Below are 15,927 nucleotides of genomic sequence, written 5' to 3'. Positions count from 1 at the left end.
ACTAATAAAGAAATATAAACCTAAGATCCAAGAGCAAGACCTCTCTCAGAATTGAATCGGCTTGTGCTTAAAACAAAAAGATTTCCCAAAAAGAGAAACAGAGAACTACAAGAAGAAAAACAGAGACTTACAATTTGTAGAATGAACTAGCAGCATTTTCTTTAAAATTTCTGGCCTGTACATATAGTACCCAGATGAGGAATCACCACCATTACTAACGAACTAGACAGTTTTTTCGTACAGAAGGAAGAACTCCAAACTAATTATCCAAATTAAAATTTATCTCTCTGAGATTTGGTGTAATCCATATGGGGGCCGGACGATTGGACCAAAGGTGAGGAGACAGAAGTTCGTCGCTGCAGTTATCATCCAAGTTGAGAATTCCCATATTGCGGCGATTATTCTGAAGTCCCATTGTCCAATATTTGCAATCGTCGGTGAAGTAGGCATGGTTGGCCTTAAGAGCCGGGTGTTCTTCGGTACTAAGACAAATCGACTGATTATGCCCAAGGAACAACGCATGACCGCGCAAGCAACTGGTTCTCTCGAGTTCGTTCGCCGCGGCATCAACTTTATATACTCTAATTTTGCCGGTAATCCAAAACACAGATGACTGGGGCGTATCTCCTAAATCATGATCCCCAAATTTTCTCCAAACCTGCAGAAGATCGCCCCATGGGGCTTGTATGATGTACATACGAAGGCATCTGTAAGTCATTGGTCCCTCCATAATTACCTTCATGGTGGCCACAGGGGCAGGGCTGGCAAGATCGAAGCCATGGATTTCTCCCTTTGAAGTCACCGCATGCATGAGGCCATCCTTGTACATGCAGTCGTCATAGGAGGTGTGTGGTGGCAACCAGGTCCAGCTCTCGGCCCCTACCCTCGCAAAGGAGAGCTGGCAAGACGGGTTGTGGATCAGCACCACAATGTGTCCTCTTCCTCCTCCTCCTCCTCCTCCTCCTGAGGATGAGGATGCATGGTCATCGGAAAGAGAAAACACAAAAGCCTTGTGATGGAGCTGGTGGCGCAGCTCGCTGAGAGCAAGGTTTGCTGGCAGCGCGAGAACGGTATGCCTAGTGTGGGCCGAGTATCTGTACATGTCGAGGACGCCGGAGTCATCGTAGATGGGGCTCACCTGCCGGATGGTGATCACCGACGGGAGGGCGACCTGTTGACCGGTGATGGGGTTGAGAAGGTGCATCTCGGACCTGTCGTCCACCGTAACCAGCAGGCCTTGAGGCGAGGACCCAATCAGAGACCTGGTGCAGATAGGCGGGTCTGGGAGAGTCAGCTTGTACGCCTTCTTCTCCGCGAGGCTGTAGAGGCGCGCGGTGCTCTCGCCGTCGGACTCAGAGGTGTAGAGCAGGCATGGCGTCTGGGACTGGTTGTAGAGCCCGAGGTTGCGCAGGGTTTCGTAGGCGGAGCGCCAGGAGGAGCATACGGAGCCAGCGCGCACCAGGTCGGGGATCTCGAACGCGGCGAAGATGGCCATCAAGATGTCCTGCGGCAGATTCGGCGTCGTCTGGATCCCACCGTCCTCCAGCTCCATGGGGACTGAGACGTACGAACTGCTAGTAAAGCTTTGATTGACGGAGAACGGCACGGCCGGAGATCGCAGGCAGGCTTGTGGATCAGCATGCAGCCGAGGGTGAAGCAGCAAATAGCTAGTTGATCTGAACCCAGCAGAAATCACACCTCGAATTCTGGATAGCTGGGAACTCGTGTACGCTGCAACAAACATAAACGCCGATCCCGGCGGAGGAGTCCTCCTATTAAGCTCTAAGTAAAAAAAAATTAAGAATCCGCTGAGGTATTTTCTTTTTTTAGGCAAACTCACAAAACTTTATTCAACCGTCGCAATGTTTACAGAGACAAATAAAAATTCTCCGGGCTGGCCTAACCAAGTATAGCGGCTACCCAGCGTTAAAGCATACTTTGAAAGTTTATTTTTGGGTATTTCCTGTTTGCACCTTATGAGCCCGACGAGTAGAGGTCGCGCGACTGGGCCAGCCCACCGGACGCGCGGCGTGAAAATCCCAAAAAAAGGGGGCGACCGTGAGAGTAATCAAACTCACCACCTCTCTCGCTGCTTACCACTGAACTAATGGCTCCGATCCTGGCGATAATGAGAAGTGTGAACTGTTTAAAAACTCACTGCTCCGATCCAGGAATGGCGCGGCCGGAGTGGCGGCGCACTTTGCCGGCGAGGCCCGAGGCCCTCTGCCGGTGAAACTTTGCCCTGTCTTTTTAGGGTTCTTTGGGGTGGGATTTTTCTTTTTCTTTTTCTGTTTTAGTTTCTTTGTACCGAAAATCTTCTAGCCCGATCTGGCTACCTGATACCATTGATAGATCCTTAGATCGGAGTGGGCTAGGAGATCCGGTAACCTACCTTCTCCTGGTGCGGATGAACTCGATCCAGCGCTGGCCATGGTGGTGTGGTGACGGCGGCGATGTGGACTGAGATGGCGGCGGTGGTGTGCTTCCCGTGAGCACCGCGCTTACCCTAGATCGGTAGGGATTGTTGGTGGGGATTGTGGCAGCAATTAACCTCGTAAGTCATGCCCCGGCCCCCACCTCTATTTATATAGTGCGGGTCACAGGGGCCCACCAACCATTGTTTGGTTGGGCGCCCCCGATCAGGGCGTCAGTCAGGGGCCCGTTCGACCCGTTGGGCTCTAACGGGAGAGAGATCAACCTAACATTCTCCCCCTTGATCTCAACTTTACTTTTAACTTTATACTTTCTAGTTTATTTGTTTCATCACATATTGGTACATAGAGCATGTTTCATCGTCATAGCTCAATTGCCGATAGAATCATTCAGCTACAACATACGTTTTGTTTAGAAACAAATTATGTTCCTTTTGGGCCTATCCAGGAATCATAAGGCTTTCCCTTAAATCCATGCCGGCTAAGTGTTCCTTGAACACATTGGGTGGTAAGCCTTTGATCCGCAAGCATATCTTTTGTCTTTATATGCTCGAGACTTATAGTTTGATCCTGGATTTTATCTTTCACAACATAATACTTTATCTCTATTGTTTTGGCAGCACTACTCGACTTGTTGTTGTGAGCGTAAAATACCGCGGGCTGATTGTCGTAGTACATCTTTAGTGGTTTGTGAATACAATCTACCACTTTCAAGTCGGGTACAAATTTCTTTAGCCATATCGCCTGCCCCGTGGCTTCGAAGCATGCTATGAATTCTGCATACATCGTGGATGATGCAACTGTCGACTGTTTGGAGCTTTTCCACGAAATAGCTCCCCCAGCGAGGGTGAATACGTATCCTGACGTGGATTTTCTATCATCTTTGTCCCCCGCAAAATCTGCGTCTGAATACCCTTTTATCTCTAGGGAATTAGATCTCCTGTATGTTAGCATGTAGTCCTTCGTGCCTTGCGCATAACGCAATGCTTTCTTTATCATCTTCCAGTGCTCTATGCCTGGATTCTCTTGATATCTACCAAGTACCCCGGTGATAAAGGCTAAGTCAGGGCGAGTGCACACTTGTGCATACTGCAAGCTGCAACTGCCGAAGCATATGGTACTCCTTTCATTTGATCGATCTCGTACTAGTTTTTGGGACATTGGAATTTTCCAAAACTATCGCCATTAACTATAGGAGCAGGTGTGGCTTTACTCGCATGCATATTATACTTTTTAAGAACCTTTTCTAAATATGCTTTCTGCGATAGTCCTAAGACTCCATTGTTTCTATCTCGGTGAATTTCTATGCCCAAAACATATGATGCTTCACCAAGATCTGTTATGTCAAAATTCGAGGATAAGAACTTCTTTGTTTCTTGTAGTAGACTAACATCACTGCTAGCAAGCAGAATGTCATCCACATACAAGATTAGGAAAATACATTTCCCATTTTTAAACTTTGCATAAATGCATTTATCCTCAATATTTTCTTTAAATCCAAAACTTTTAATCATTTGATTAAACTTTAAATACCACTGCCTAGAGGCTTGCTTTAATCCATAAATGGATTTCTTGAGGCGGCATCCCATATTTTCCTTGCCTTCCATGATAAAACCCTTGGGCTGTTTCATGTAGACATTTTCTTTTAAATCTCCGTTGAGAAATGTCGTCTTTACATCCATTTGATGTAATTCTAAATCAAAATGAGCAACTAATGCCATTATGAATCCTTACATGAGACCGGAGAAAATGTCTCTTTGTAATCTATCCCTTCTCTTTGTGTAAATCCTTTTGCCATGAGTCGTGCTTTATATTTTTCTATATTCCCTTTAGAGTCATACTTAATTTTGTAGACCCATTTGCAGCCTACTGATTTGGCTCCTTTAGGAATTTCCTCTAAGTCCCAAACATCTTTGGAACTCATTGGTTTCATCTCGTCTTCCATTGCCTTCATCCACATTGATGAATGAGGGCTTCTCATGGCTTCTTCATATGAGGTGGGATCTTTTTCCATATGAACCATTTCTATGTTATAAACTTTAAAGTCAGTAGAAATAGCTGACTTTCTTGGTCTTGTAGACCTTCTAAGGGCCTCAGTTTCTGGCACATTCTGTGCCTCAACTTCTGGCACTTCTTCTAAAATTTGCTGCTGCACCTCCCTTTCATGCTCAACAATGGGTTCACTTGGCTCCTGACGGACAGGTTCCGGATCGGCCCCCGTAGTTGTCATGGGTGGAGTTGCAACTGGTAGTGAGAAAAATGGCTCCTAGATCATCGGATTAGGTGCATGCACCCTCTTCTCCTCAAGATCAATTTTCCGAGCTACCAAGCTCCCCCTCATCATTTCGTCCTCTAACAATACTGCATGTCTCATTTCTACAAACTTTGTATATTTGTCTAGGCAGTAGAAACGAAAACCCTTTGATCTGTCTGGATAGCCAATGAAGTGGCAACTCACTGTTTTGGGATCTAACTTTAAAATGTTTGGATTAAACATTTTGGCCTCAGCAGGGCACCCCCACACCCTGAACTGTTGTAGGGATGGCACCCTTCCTGTCCATAGCTCGTACGGTGTTTTGGGCACCGACTTGCTTGGTACTCTATTAAGAATGTGAATGGCGGTTTTAAGTGCCTCCATCCATAATCCCAATGGCAAGTTGGAATAACTCATCATGCTGCGCACCATATCCATAAGTGTACGGTTGCGCCTTTCAGCTACTCCATTTTGCTGAGGTTCGCCCGGCATTGAATACTGGGCAACTATGCCAGTCTCCTGCAAGAACTTTGCAAAAGGTCCAGGGACTTGGCCATATGGAGTGTGCCGACCGTAGTACTCTCCCCCACGGTCGGACCTAACTATCTTTATTCTTTTATCATGCTGATTTTCAATTTCAGCTTTGAATATTTTAAATTTATCCAACACTTCAGATATTTCTTTGATTGGATAAATATATCCATAGCGAGAGTAATCATCTGCGAATGTTATGAACGAGTCATATCCATCCACACTTTTCACCGGAAATGGTCCACAAATATCAGTGTGGATGATTTCTAGTGTGCCTGTGCTATGGATTGCACCTTTTTTGATTTGTTTTACGTACTTTCCTTTAACGCAATCTATGCATTGTTCTAAGTCTGAAAATTCTAATGGAGAAAGAATTTCACTTTTGAATAATCTTTCTATTCTCCCCTTCGAAATATGGCCCAAGCGACAGTGCCATACTTTCGATGAGTCGAATGTTCTTTTTCTTTTCTTTTGATCTTTATTCGATGCGGAAACATTTTCTTTCAGATTGCAAACGGAATAAACTTTTTCACGAAGTGATAACAAATAAAGCTCATCATGTAGTAAAGCATCACCCACATAAGCATTATTATACCAAATGGCACACTTGCCATGTCCAAAATAACATTCATTATTATCTTTGTCCAAAGAAGAAACACTAATTAAGTTTCTATGACATGATGGAACAAATAAAACATCTCTAAGTAGAAGATTGAATCCGCCAGCTAACTCCAAGAGATGTCACCGACAACTTCAACTTCTGCTTCTACTCCGTTTGCCACTTCAATGCGTCTTTCGCTTCTTAGCGTAGTTCGCGTCGAATGGAATCCCTGTAAAGAATTTGCAACATGAATAGTTGCTGCTGAATCAATCCACCAAGTGGATTTTGAAAACTGTGTATACAAGGATTCATTTACAAATGAAACTATATTGTTACCTCTTTTTGCCATGACTGACTTCAGCTAAGCAGCGCAGTCTTTCTTGTAATGCCCTTTCTGCTTGCAGTGGAGACAAGTGTCTTTGTCCACTGAGAAAGGCTGTTGCTGATGCTGATGCTGATGGGGGGCTTTTCCATGCTTTGAAGAAGAACTTTTGTTGTTTTGACTGTAGTTATTTTTCTTGTAATCCTTCACATAGTTGAGTGAACCACCATGTGCGGCTTTGAGTCTTTCCTCTTCTTGGATACACATTGCTATTGTCTTTTCAATTTCCCATGTTCCAGGGGTCATATTATAGTTTACAACAAAAGTTTCAAACTCCTTTGGCAGTGAAGCCATGACCAGGTGGACCAGGAGCGTTGGTTTGATCTCCAGATCCTCACCCATGGGCTTTAGCTTTGCTTCCATATTGCTCATCCTCAGGATGTGCTCTCTTATTCCATGACTACCACCCGTGTAGCGTTGTGTCACCAGTTGCTCTAACACTTGGGTGGCATATATCTTTGAAGAGCCAGTGAACTGGCTCTTTATCTTTGTAAGCAACTCCCCTGCGGAAGTGCACTCTGCAATGGAGCTCACAATGGCGCTCTCAATTGTATTCTTTATAAATGACATGCATTTTTTGTTTGCATTGACCCACTTTTGGTTATCTATGAGGTAGGACTGCTCCGAAGGAGCATAGTCCCTCTTCTTTTTAGCCCATGCATCATCATCATCAGTGGCCTCTCTTACTGGCTCTGTGGGTCTGACCGGCTGTGGTTTCTCCACAACCCAGTCAAGATCAGCACAAACAAATGCCAGTTCAACTTTCTTCCTCCACTCAGTGTGGTTGTCACCTCTGAGTGTCGGAACTTTTTTTAGGCAACTCATCAAGTGAAAGTCTCCTGAAATCACAATTTAAGTGACATCAATAAAACAATCATATGCAATAATCTAACGTTGGTCAAATTAAAACATACAATTGTCTATGCAATTAAATCTATATTACCGTTGGGCAAAATATTAGAAATAAATGTACCTTTAAATTTCAATAATAAAACATGATCATGTTATTAATAATGTTGGTCATAATAAAGTAACATAATCATATTCATTTTAATAATCACTTTACCATGCTCTTAAAATCATAATTCTTTCTAAACTTTTTTTTCTTTGTAAAAGAGCACTAATAATTATTTACGCAGTGGAAAAATGTGAATAAAAATTCACGAACTTTTTACTTTTTACAGAAACTTTTCTTTGATTAGATAGAAGATTCATGAACTATTATTTTCTCTGTAAAATTCATGAACATTTCTTTTTCTGAAAATTTTCTTTTTTTTTATTTTCAGAAACTTTTATACCTTTTCTTTTCTATTTTCTAAACTGAATTTTCGTTAGAAAAATTTGTATAGAAAATCTATTACAAATCTGCCCAAAAAAACTGGACAAAAAACAAAAAACTGTGTTGGCCTTGCGCCGCTCTGCAGCCCGCTCGTCGCGGCCCACAGCCTGCTAGGCGAGCACCGCTCGGCCGCCCGAGTGCCTCAGCCGCATAGCCGGCCTCGGTCCAGCGCGGCCCGGCCGCTCAGGCCTCCACTTTCGGCCCAGAAGGCCCGGGGAGGGGTTAGGTTTTCAATCAAGACCGTCCGTCGGGATCCGACGGCTGCGCGCGCATCTCGCGTGAACAGTACCCGCTCGATCGATCCAGTGCCCGAAACCTAGCCCATTCTGCCCCCTCTCTCGCCTCTCTCGCGCCGCTCTCGCCCGCTCGGAGCGGAGTGCACTGGTCACCGGCCAGCCACTGACGGCGACGTACGCCGCTGTGCCGCGCGAGCCGTCTTCCCCTTCCTCCTTTGGCAGAGAGAGAGAGAGAGAGCGACGGCTGCGCCTCCTCAGCTCCCCCTCGCCTCTTTGTCTCTGTCCCACGCAGCTTCTCTTTGGTTGACCGGCCACCGCGCCGTGCGCGTGCCGTCGGCAACGGCGGCGACGGCCACAGCAGCGTGTTGCGCCGCCCTTTCCGTTTCTACCGTTTTCCCCTTCCCTCTCCCCCTCTTCTAGCAACACACACAGAGAGAGAGAGGTGCGGATCTCAGATGCGGTGGCGCTGCCCCCGTCCCCCTTGCCGGTGTGCGCGAGCTCCTGAGGGAGAACGCGCCACCGTCACGCGGTGCGGTGGTGGTGCCCTTTTGCCCCTTTGGAGGGGCTTTGTTCTTCTTCCCCGCACCTCGGCTTGCCGATGCGTGTGGGGATCGAGAGGAACGGCGCGGCCGGAGTGGCGGCGCATTTTTCCGGCGAGGCCTGAGGCCCTCTGCCGGTGAAAGTTTACCCTGTATTTTTAGGGTTCCTTGGGGTGGGATTTTTCTTTTTCTTTTTCTGTTTTAGTTTCTTTGTACCGAAAATCTTCTAGCCCGATCTGGCTACCTGATACCATTGATAGATCCTTAGATCGGAGTGGGCTAGGAGATCCGGTAACCTACCTTCTCCTGGTGCGGATGAACTCGATCCAGCGCCGGCCATGGTGGTGTGGTGACGGCGGCGATGTGGACTGAGATGGCGGCAATGGTGTGCTTCCCGTGAGCACCGCGCTTACCCTAGATCGGTATGGATTGTAGGTGGGGATTGTGGCAGCGATTAACCTCGTAAGTCGTGCCCCGGCCCCCACCTCTGTTTATATAGCGCGGGTCACAGGGGCCCACCAACCATTGTTTGGTTGGGCGCCCCCGATCAGGGCGCGAGTCAGGGGTCCGTTCGACCTGTTGGGTTCGAACGGGAGAGAGATCAACCTAACATTCTCCCCTTTGATCTCAACTTTACTTTTAACTTTATACTTTCTACTTTATTTGTTTCATCACATATTGGTACATAGAGCATGTTTCATCGTCACAGCTCAATTGCCGATAGAATCATTCAGCTACAATATATGTTTTGTTCAGAAACAAATTCTATTCCTTTTGGGCCTATCCAGGAATCATAAGGCTTTCCTTTAAATCCATGCCGGCTAAGTGTTCCTTGAACACATTGGGTTGTAAGCCTTTGATCCGCAAGCATATCTTTTGTCTTTATATGCTCGAGACTTATAGTTTGATCCTGGATTTTATCTTTCACAACATAATACTTTATCTTTATTGTTTTGGCAGCACTACTCGACTTGTTGTTGTGAGCGTAAAATACCGCGGGCTGATTGTCGTAGTACATCTTTAGTGGTTTGTGAATACAATCTACCACTTTCAAGTCGGGTACAAATTTCTTTAGCCATATCGCCTGCCCCGTGGCTTCGAAGCATGCTATGAATTCTGCATACATCGTGGATGATGCAACTGTCGACTGTTTGGAGCTTTTCCACGAAATAGCTCCCCCAGCGAGGGTGAATACGTATCCTAACTTGGATTTTCTATCATCTTTGTCCCCCGCAAAATCTGCGTCTGAATACCCTTTTATCTCTAGGGAATCAGATCTCCTGTATGTTAGCATGTAGTCCTTCGTGCCTTGCGCGTAAAGTAACATAATCATATTCATTTTAATAATCACTTTACCATGCTCTTAAAATCATAATTCTTTCTAAACTTTTTTTCTTTGTAAAAGAGCACTAATAATTATTTACGCAGCTCAAGGTGGGCTTGGGCCTCGGTGGAACGAGGCCACCTCCTTTTTAAAAAAAAAATCCGTGTGCCATGTAGGCCTCGGCCCATCCAGGAAGAAATGTGGTATGCCCTCATAAAAACATATATTCGGCCCAACGAAAATGAAAAAATAACAAGTTTTCATTATTACCATTTGGTAAGGATGGTCAGTTATCTGAAAAAAAGTTTTCATTATTGTCTAAAAACAGGTTTTTCATTATATAACTCTAAAAAAGTTTTTCCTTATAGAAAAATCTGAAAACCAATTAAACAATATAAAATTATAAGAATAGGAAAATAATGAACTCTCTCGTAAATCTTGCTATATGGTTTAGCAATTAGGAAACTAAACGTGTAATTCAAAAAAAAGCTAATGTTAATACGCATTTCAGAAAAATTAATTATGTGTTTAAAAAATTAAATGTGTGTATTTGAAATTTTCATACATATAAAAATGATAATCATAAATAATATTAGATATGTATAAAAAAGTTTCATGTATATGCAAAATAGTCATCAGTATTATATATATGATAATCATAAAAAATGATAATCATAAATAATATTAGATATGTATTAGGCGGTTTGGGACACCTAGGTGCCTGGGCACCTACCTCGTAGCCGTTAGATGTTGAGTTGGTGTATGATGTTTGTCTTGATATGGTAAATCATTAATATGATTATATATGGCAGTAGTTAATAAGTATGGTAAGCGTGCATGCATGCATGACAATCATTTATGTTTAAATTAATGGATAGTTCTAAACGGATTAAATCTTCCAAATTTTACGTTCGGATATATACATATATATTTCACATCAGAGTATGTACACATAAATATATATCGGTGCATGTATACATAAATGTAACGTTGGGGTATGTACATTTTTATGGGTATGTAGAGAAAAAAATCACATTGGGATATGTACGCATAATTTTTATGTTGGGTATGTACATTTATCTGTATACAAATATAAATTTCACATCGGGGTAAGTATTGTTATGAGTATATACACATAGGTTTCATGGCGGGTATGTAAATTTACGAATATGTACACATAAATTTTAAGTCAGGGTACGTACGGTTAAGGATATGTACATATAAATTTCGAGTCAGGGTATGTACATATAAATTTCATGACTGGGTATGTACATGTGCGGATATGTACACATAAATTTCATGTCGGGGTATGCATTTTTCTGAATATTTTTTTTCAAGGGCTTGAGTACACACTTAAAAATATATTGATTATTATCATACATTAATTATCATTTGGGGGCATGTTATGTTTGGGACATATATTTCTTAGGTATATCATTTCGCTTATCGTACATGGGTATATCATTTTTAAGTTTCTGTCATAGATGTATTATTATATGTATATAAATTCTTTGTGTTAGATATATGATAAGTAGGACAAATTCTTACTACATGCATGAAAGTATTTTTTTATTTTTAATAGCAAAAAAAAGGATGGGTGCAACATATGTTTATGCGTATTGTATTTCGGCTAAGAATACAAGGCAAAAGCAAGAAAGTGTACGCAAGGTATTATAGTGAGTATATTATGAATAAACATTTAAAAAGAAACTAGGACGTCATATCATATATGGAAACAAACCATGTGGTATTATAATGACGTGCATTTTTATGGCAGGTATATCATGCACCAATATTTGGAAAGGAATCAATCGCACAGGGCATTATTTGCATGGTGCTTAGGTGCCTGGGCATCTAGGTGTCCCAAACATTTTACCTATATATATGGAAAAGTATATGAAAAACAATATTTTCTAAAAATGTTAATCATGTATTTAATTTTTTCTAACCAATATCAACAATGTTTTATATGTATATAAAAATGTACAATGTGTAAAACAAATATAGACATCAAAACGTATATATGAAAAGATGTTTTTTTGTTGGGAATATATGAAAATATGTTAATCATGTATTTGAAAAAAGTTAAACATATATAAACAATATGTACAATGTGTTTTAAAAAATGTAGACATGTGTTCAAAATATTAGACATCAAAATATTTATTAAAAATGTTAATGACGTAACTAAAAACCGTTTAATATCTATAAAAATGTTTCTAATGTACACAAATTTGTTCATAAAATGTGTTCTCATATTTTTGAAAAATGAAGAATTTTTTTTACAACGAATATTTGTTAGGTTCTTTACAAAAAAAACTCATTTTGCAAACTCAAAAATGAATATGCAGAAATTTGTCTTTTTCACGAGAGGTGGATCACAAACTTTTTACACCCAACCATTTGGTCAATTGTACAATAAATTTGGCCTAGTAGTTTAGAAATTTGATTTGGTCCAATTTTGCAATAAATATATGGTAGGTTCTTCACAAAAAAAAACCTTATTTTGGGCACTAAAAAAATAAAAAATTGATTTTTTGTCCAAAGAAAATAAAAACTCCCTTAGGAAACATTGTTCTTCATTGCAAGATGCACCCTTGTGCACTATATGAGATCATTTGAACAAACTATGCCATGAATTTTTCATGCCCGTTCCAAAATGCGGTTAAAACGGCGGGCATGACAGTTTCTAGCTAGTGGTTGAATCTTAGAATTTTTTTGACGTTTTCTGATTAAATAGATACTTTTGTACCTAAAAATGATTTTTGGGAAAAATAAATAGCAAACTCTGAGGTAGCTGCAGTTCAAATTTGACCCGCTTCCTACTGAATCGGAGGAAATTTGTCTTTTTCATCAGAGATGGATCAAAACTTTTGACACCCAACCATTTGGTAAATTTTGCATTAAATATGGCCTAGTATTTTAGAAAATTGATTTGGTCCAATTTTGCAACAAATATATGGTAGGTTCTTCACAAAAAAACTCATTTTGGGCACTCGTAAAATGGAAAATTGATTTTTCGTCCAAAGAAAATGAAAACTCCTTTAGGCAACATTGTTCGCTATTCCAAGATGCACCCTTGTTAACAATATGAGATCATTTGAATAAATTATGCTATAAATGTGGCCATAAGATTGATCATTTGGCTTGAAAGTCATGAATCTTTACACATGATAGCTCATTTTTTAGAACACCTTTAAAAAAAATTGTCGTGTTACAAGTTTATTATTTTTCCTGGTAACTTGGTCACATGTAATGACACAATGCGAAGGTTTTTCAATTTTTTGATTTTTTTTGAATTTTTTATGCCCGTTTCAAAATGCGGTCAAAACGGCGGGAATGACCGTTCGTAGCTAGTTGTTGAATCTTATAATTTTTTTGATATTTCTCTGATTAAAAAGATACTTATGTACCTAGAAATGATTTTCGAAAAAAATAAAGAGCAAACTATAAGGCAGCTGTAGTTCAAATTTGACCCGCTTCTTACTAAATCGGCGGGAATGTCTTTTTCGCCAGAGGTGGACCAAAACTTTTGACAGCCAACCATTTGGTCAACTGTGCATTAAATGTGGCCTAATATTTTATTAAAATAGTGTGGTCCAATTTTGCAACAAATATATGGTAGGTCCCTCACAAAAAAACTCATTTTGGGCATTCAAAAAAATGAAAAATGGTTTTTTCGTCAAAAGAAAATGAAAACTTTCTTAGGCGACATTGTTTGCCATTCCAGGATGCACCCTGGTGCACAATATGTGATAATTTGAAACAAAGATTTGGTAGGTTCTTCAAAAGAAAACCATTTCGGACACTCGAAAAATAGAAAATGGCTTTTTTGTGCAATGAAAAATGAAAACTCTCCAGATCAATACCGTTTGTCATCCCAAGATACACACATGTGCACAATATTTATTAATTTTAACAAACTATTAGTGGTTAATATGTTGAATGTTTGCCCTAAGTAAGAGGGTAAAAAACTGTAAGAGAAACAAAACAGAAAAATAAAATTGCATAAGCTTAATTCTGATTGGTGGACTCCATTGTGGCATGGATCGATGACATGGCAAACATCCGTCCGTCTATCCATCCATCCATCCGTCCATCCAACCCACTGCAGCCCCCCTCTCTCTCACGCGCGCGTCAACCCTAGCCGACCCAGGCCCCTCTCTGCCTCCGCTCCACCCCCCGATCCAGATCCCTCCCTCACCGCCCTGTCCTTCCCTTCCTTCCACCGCCGCCTCGGCCTCCCCTTCCTTTTGCCTCCCACCTCTCCCCTCTCCTCCATGGCTGAAGATTCACTCAAGCTCCTCCCGCCGCCGACACCCAACCCCACCCCCACCAGCGACCGTCTCCCCCAATCGCATTACCACCGTGACCTCACTCCCTCGCTCCCTAGCTCTCCCTCCCTCAGGTTAGTCCGACCCATGGGCGGATGAGGGCTGAAGCCCTAGCCCTTCACCCACCCACCAATGGATGGATGGGGACGGGGCGACGACGGCGCGGTGGCGGAGACCTCCATGGCGAACACGAGCCGACAGCCGGCCACCTCCGACGAGCCCGACCTGCTAGCGGCGCTGCTCATGGGCCGGGCCCTGCCGGCGGAGGACGGGGAGCACAGCCACCGCTTGTACATCGGACGTTCTCGTCTACGAGTTCATCGCCTTTGACCACATCTACAGCCCGCAGGTATCTCCCTGCCCTACCCTCTCCGGCAATCGGATCCCGATCTCTCTCTTCCTACCTCTCTCAATTGATCTTGATTCTTGGCTTCCACGCATCATCGTTGCTGCTGTGGCTGGTTGAGATGCGGTGGGGAATTGATCCGTAGCTTACTACCTTGCCTGCAAGTGTCGTGCTGGCGACCATGACTGGGTTCGGAGCGCTCGGATCAAAGGTGGCCGAGCACTGGTACAAGTTCTACAAGATGGACAAGCAGGGGGCCAACGATTGAAGGATATGATGTGGTTGTATCAGTTTCAGCATGATGATTCTCATCAACTTGCACCTGATCATAGTCCAGTAAATGCATGACAGTGTTTTGTCTTGGCAATTTGCAGTTTGTTAGTGTGCATAGCATGTTCTGCACAATCTGAAAGTAATTTTAAGCCAGCAGTAGGTGTTCTGCAGTTGGTTATTCATGGTAGTAAATTTAGTAGACAACTACCTAAGCTCATGACCTCATGGGTTGAGCTGGAATGGGCGTCATGGGGCATTAGTCAACTGTGCAACCTGAGAATTTTTACTATTAATGTTGCATTGGCATTTACTAATTCAATTTGTTTTCTTGCTTTTGGCTGAATAAACTCTTTGCAGATAACTTTTGTGGGGGACCGGACGATGGTGCAGATGTACAAGTTCCTCAAGAAGCACGCTACCATCCCTTTCAACTATGCTGCTGCCGCGGCCGGCTGTGCTTCTGCCTCGGCTACAAACTGCCTAGGTGAGCTTTATCCCTCTGGCGCCTCTGGTGGCGTTGGACTTGTGATTGTGGTGTTGGGTGTGTTTGGTTTTGAGCCAAAGCTGGCCTTACCAAAATATTGGTGCGCCCACGAGTTTTTTCTGTTGTTTGGTTGGACACCAAATATTTGGCTTGCCCAACCCAGCCGGCATCAAGCACAGGAATTACCACATTGCTGTTTTAAGAGATGAGGATGGTTTTGAACATCATGAGCACCAAGCCAAAGCATCCATTCTTTACAGAGCTTTTAAAAACAGGATGGGTTCTGCATCCAAACCAGAAAACCCTCTGATGCTGCACAATCTGCTTCACCAACCATTGGATCTCTCTGATTTGGAACTCCCTTTCTCCAAGGAGAAAATTGATAAGGTGATCAAGCACATGTCTGCTGATAAATCCCCAGGCCCAGATGGTTTTAATGCCAAATTTCTCAAGGTATGCTGGGATATCATTGCACTTGACTTTTACAGATTAATTGAAGATTTTCACAAGGGGACTATCAACCTTCAAAGCATCAATTACTCATTCATCACTCTCATTCCCAAGAAAGATGCTGCTCTCCTGCCAAATGATTATAGACCTATCTCTCTTTTGAATTGCACTCTGAAGATCATCACCAAGCCGTTGGCTAATAGACTGCAGAAAGTAATCCTCTCCTTAGTGCATCAAAATCAGTATGGATTTCTTTTTAATAGATGCATTCAGGACTGTATTGTTTGGTCTTATGAATATATTCATCAATGTAAGCAGTCCAATAAAGAACTGATTCTCCTGAAGTTGGACTTTGAGAAGGCATTTGATATGCTCAACCATGATACTATCTTGCAAATTCTT

At 42.5% G+C, this 15,927-nt stretch overlaps 1 protein-coding gene across 1 annotated transcript; it reads right to left on the bottom strand.

The window, feature by feature from the left end:
• Nucleotides 1-259: 259 nt before the first annotated feature.
• LOC119360460 lies at nucleotides 260-1,552 on the bottom strand. The gene has a single exon (XM_037626091.1). The coding sequence runs from the start codon at nucleotides 1,550-1,552 to the stop codon at nucleotides 260-262; it is 1,293 nt and encodes a 430-aa protein (XP_037481988.1).
• Nucleotides 1,553-15,927: the final 14,375 nt, after the last annotated feature.

Source organism: Triticum dicoccoides, chromosome 2B (genome assembly GCF_002162155.2).
Source record: "Triticum dicoccoides isolate Atlit2015 ecotype Zavitan chromosome 2B, WEW_v2.0, whole genome shotgun sequence".
NCBI classification, from domain to species: Eukaryota; Viridiplantae; Streptophyta; class Magnoliopsida; order Poales; family Poaceae; genus Triticum; species Triticum dicoccoides.
Note: the sequence above shows the minus strand (reverse complement) of the source record. Positions and strands in the feature narration are given on the sequence as shown.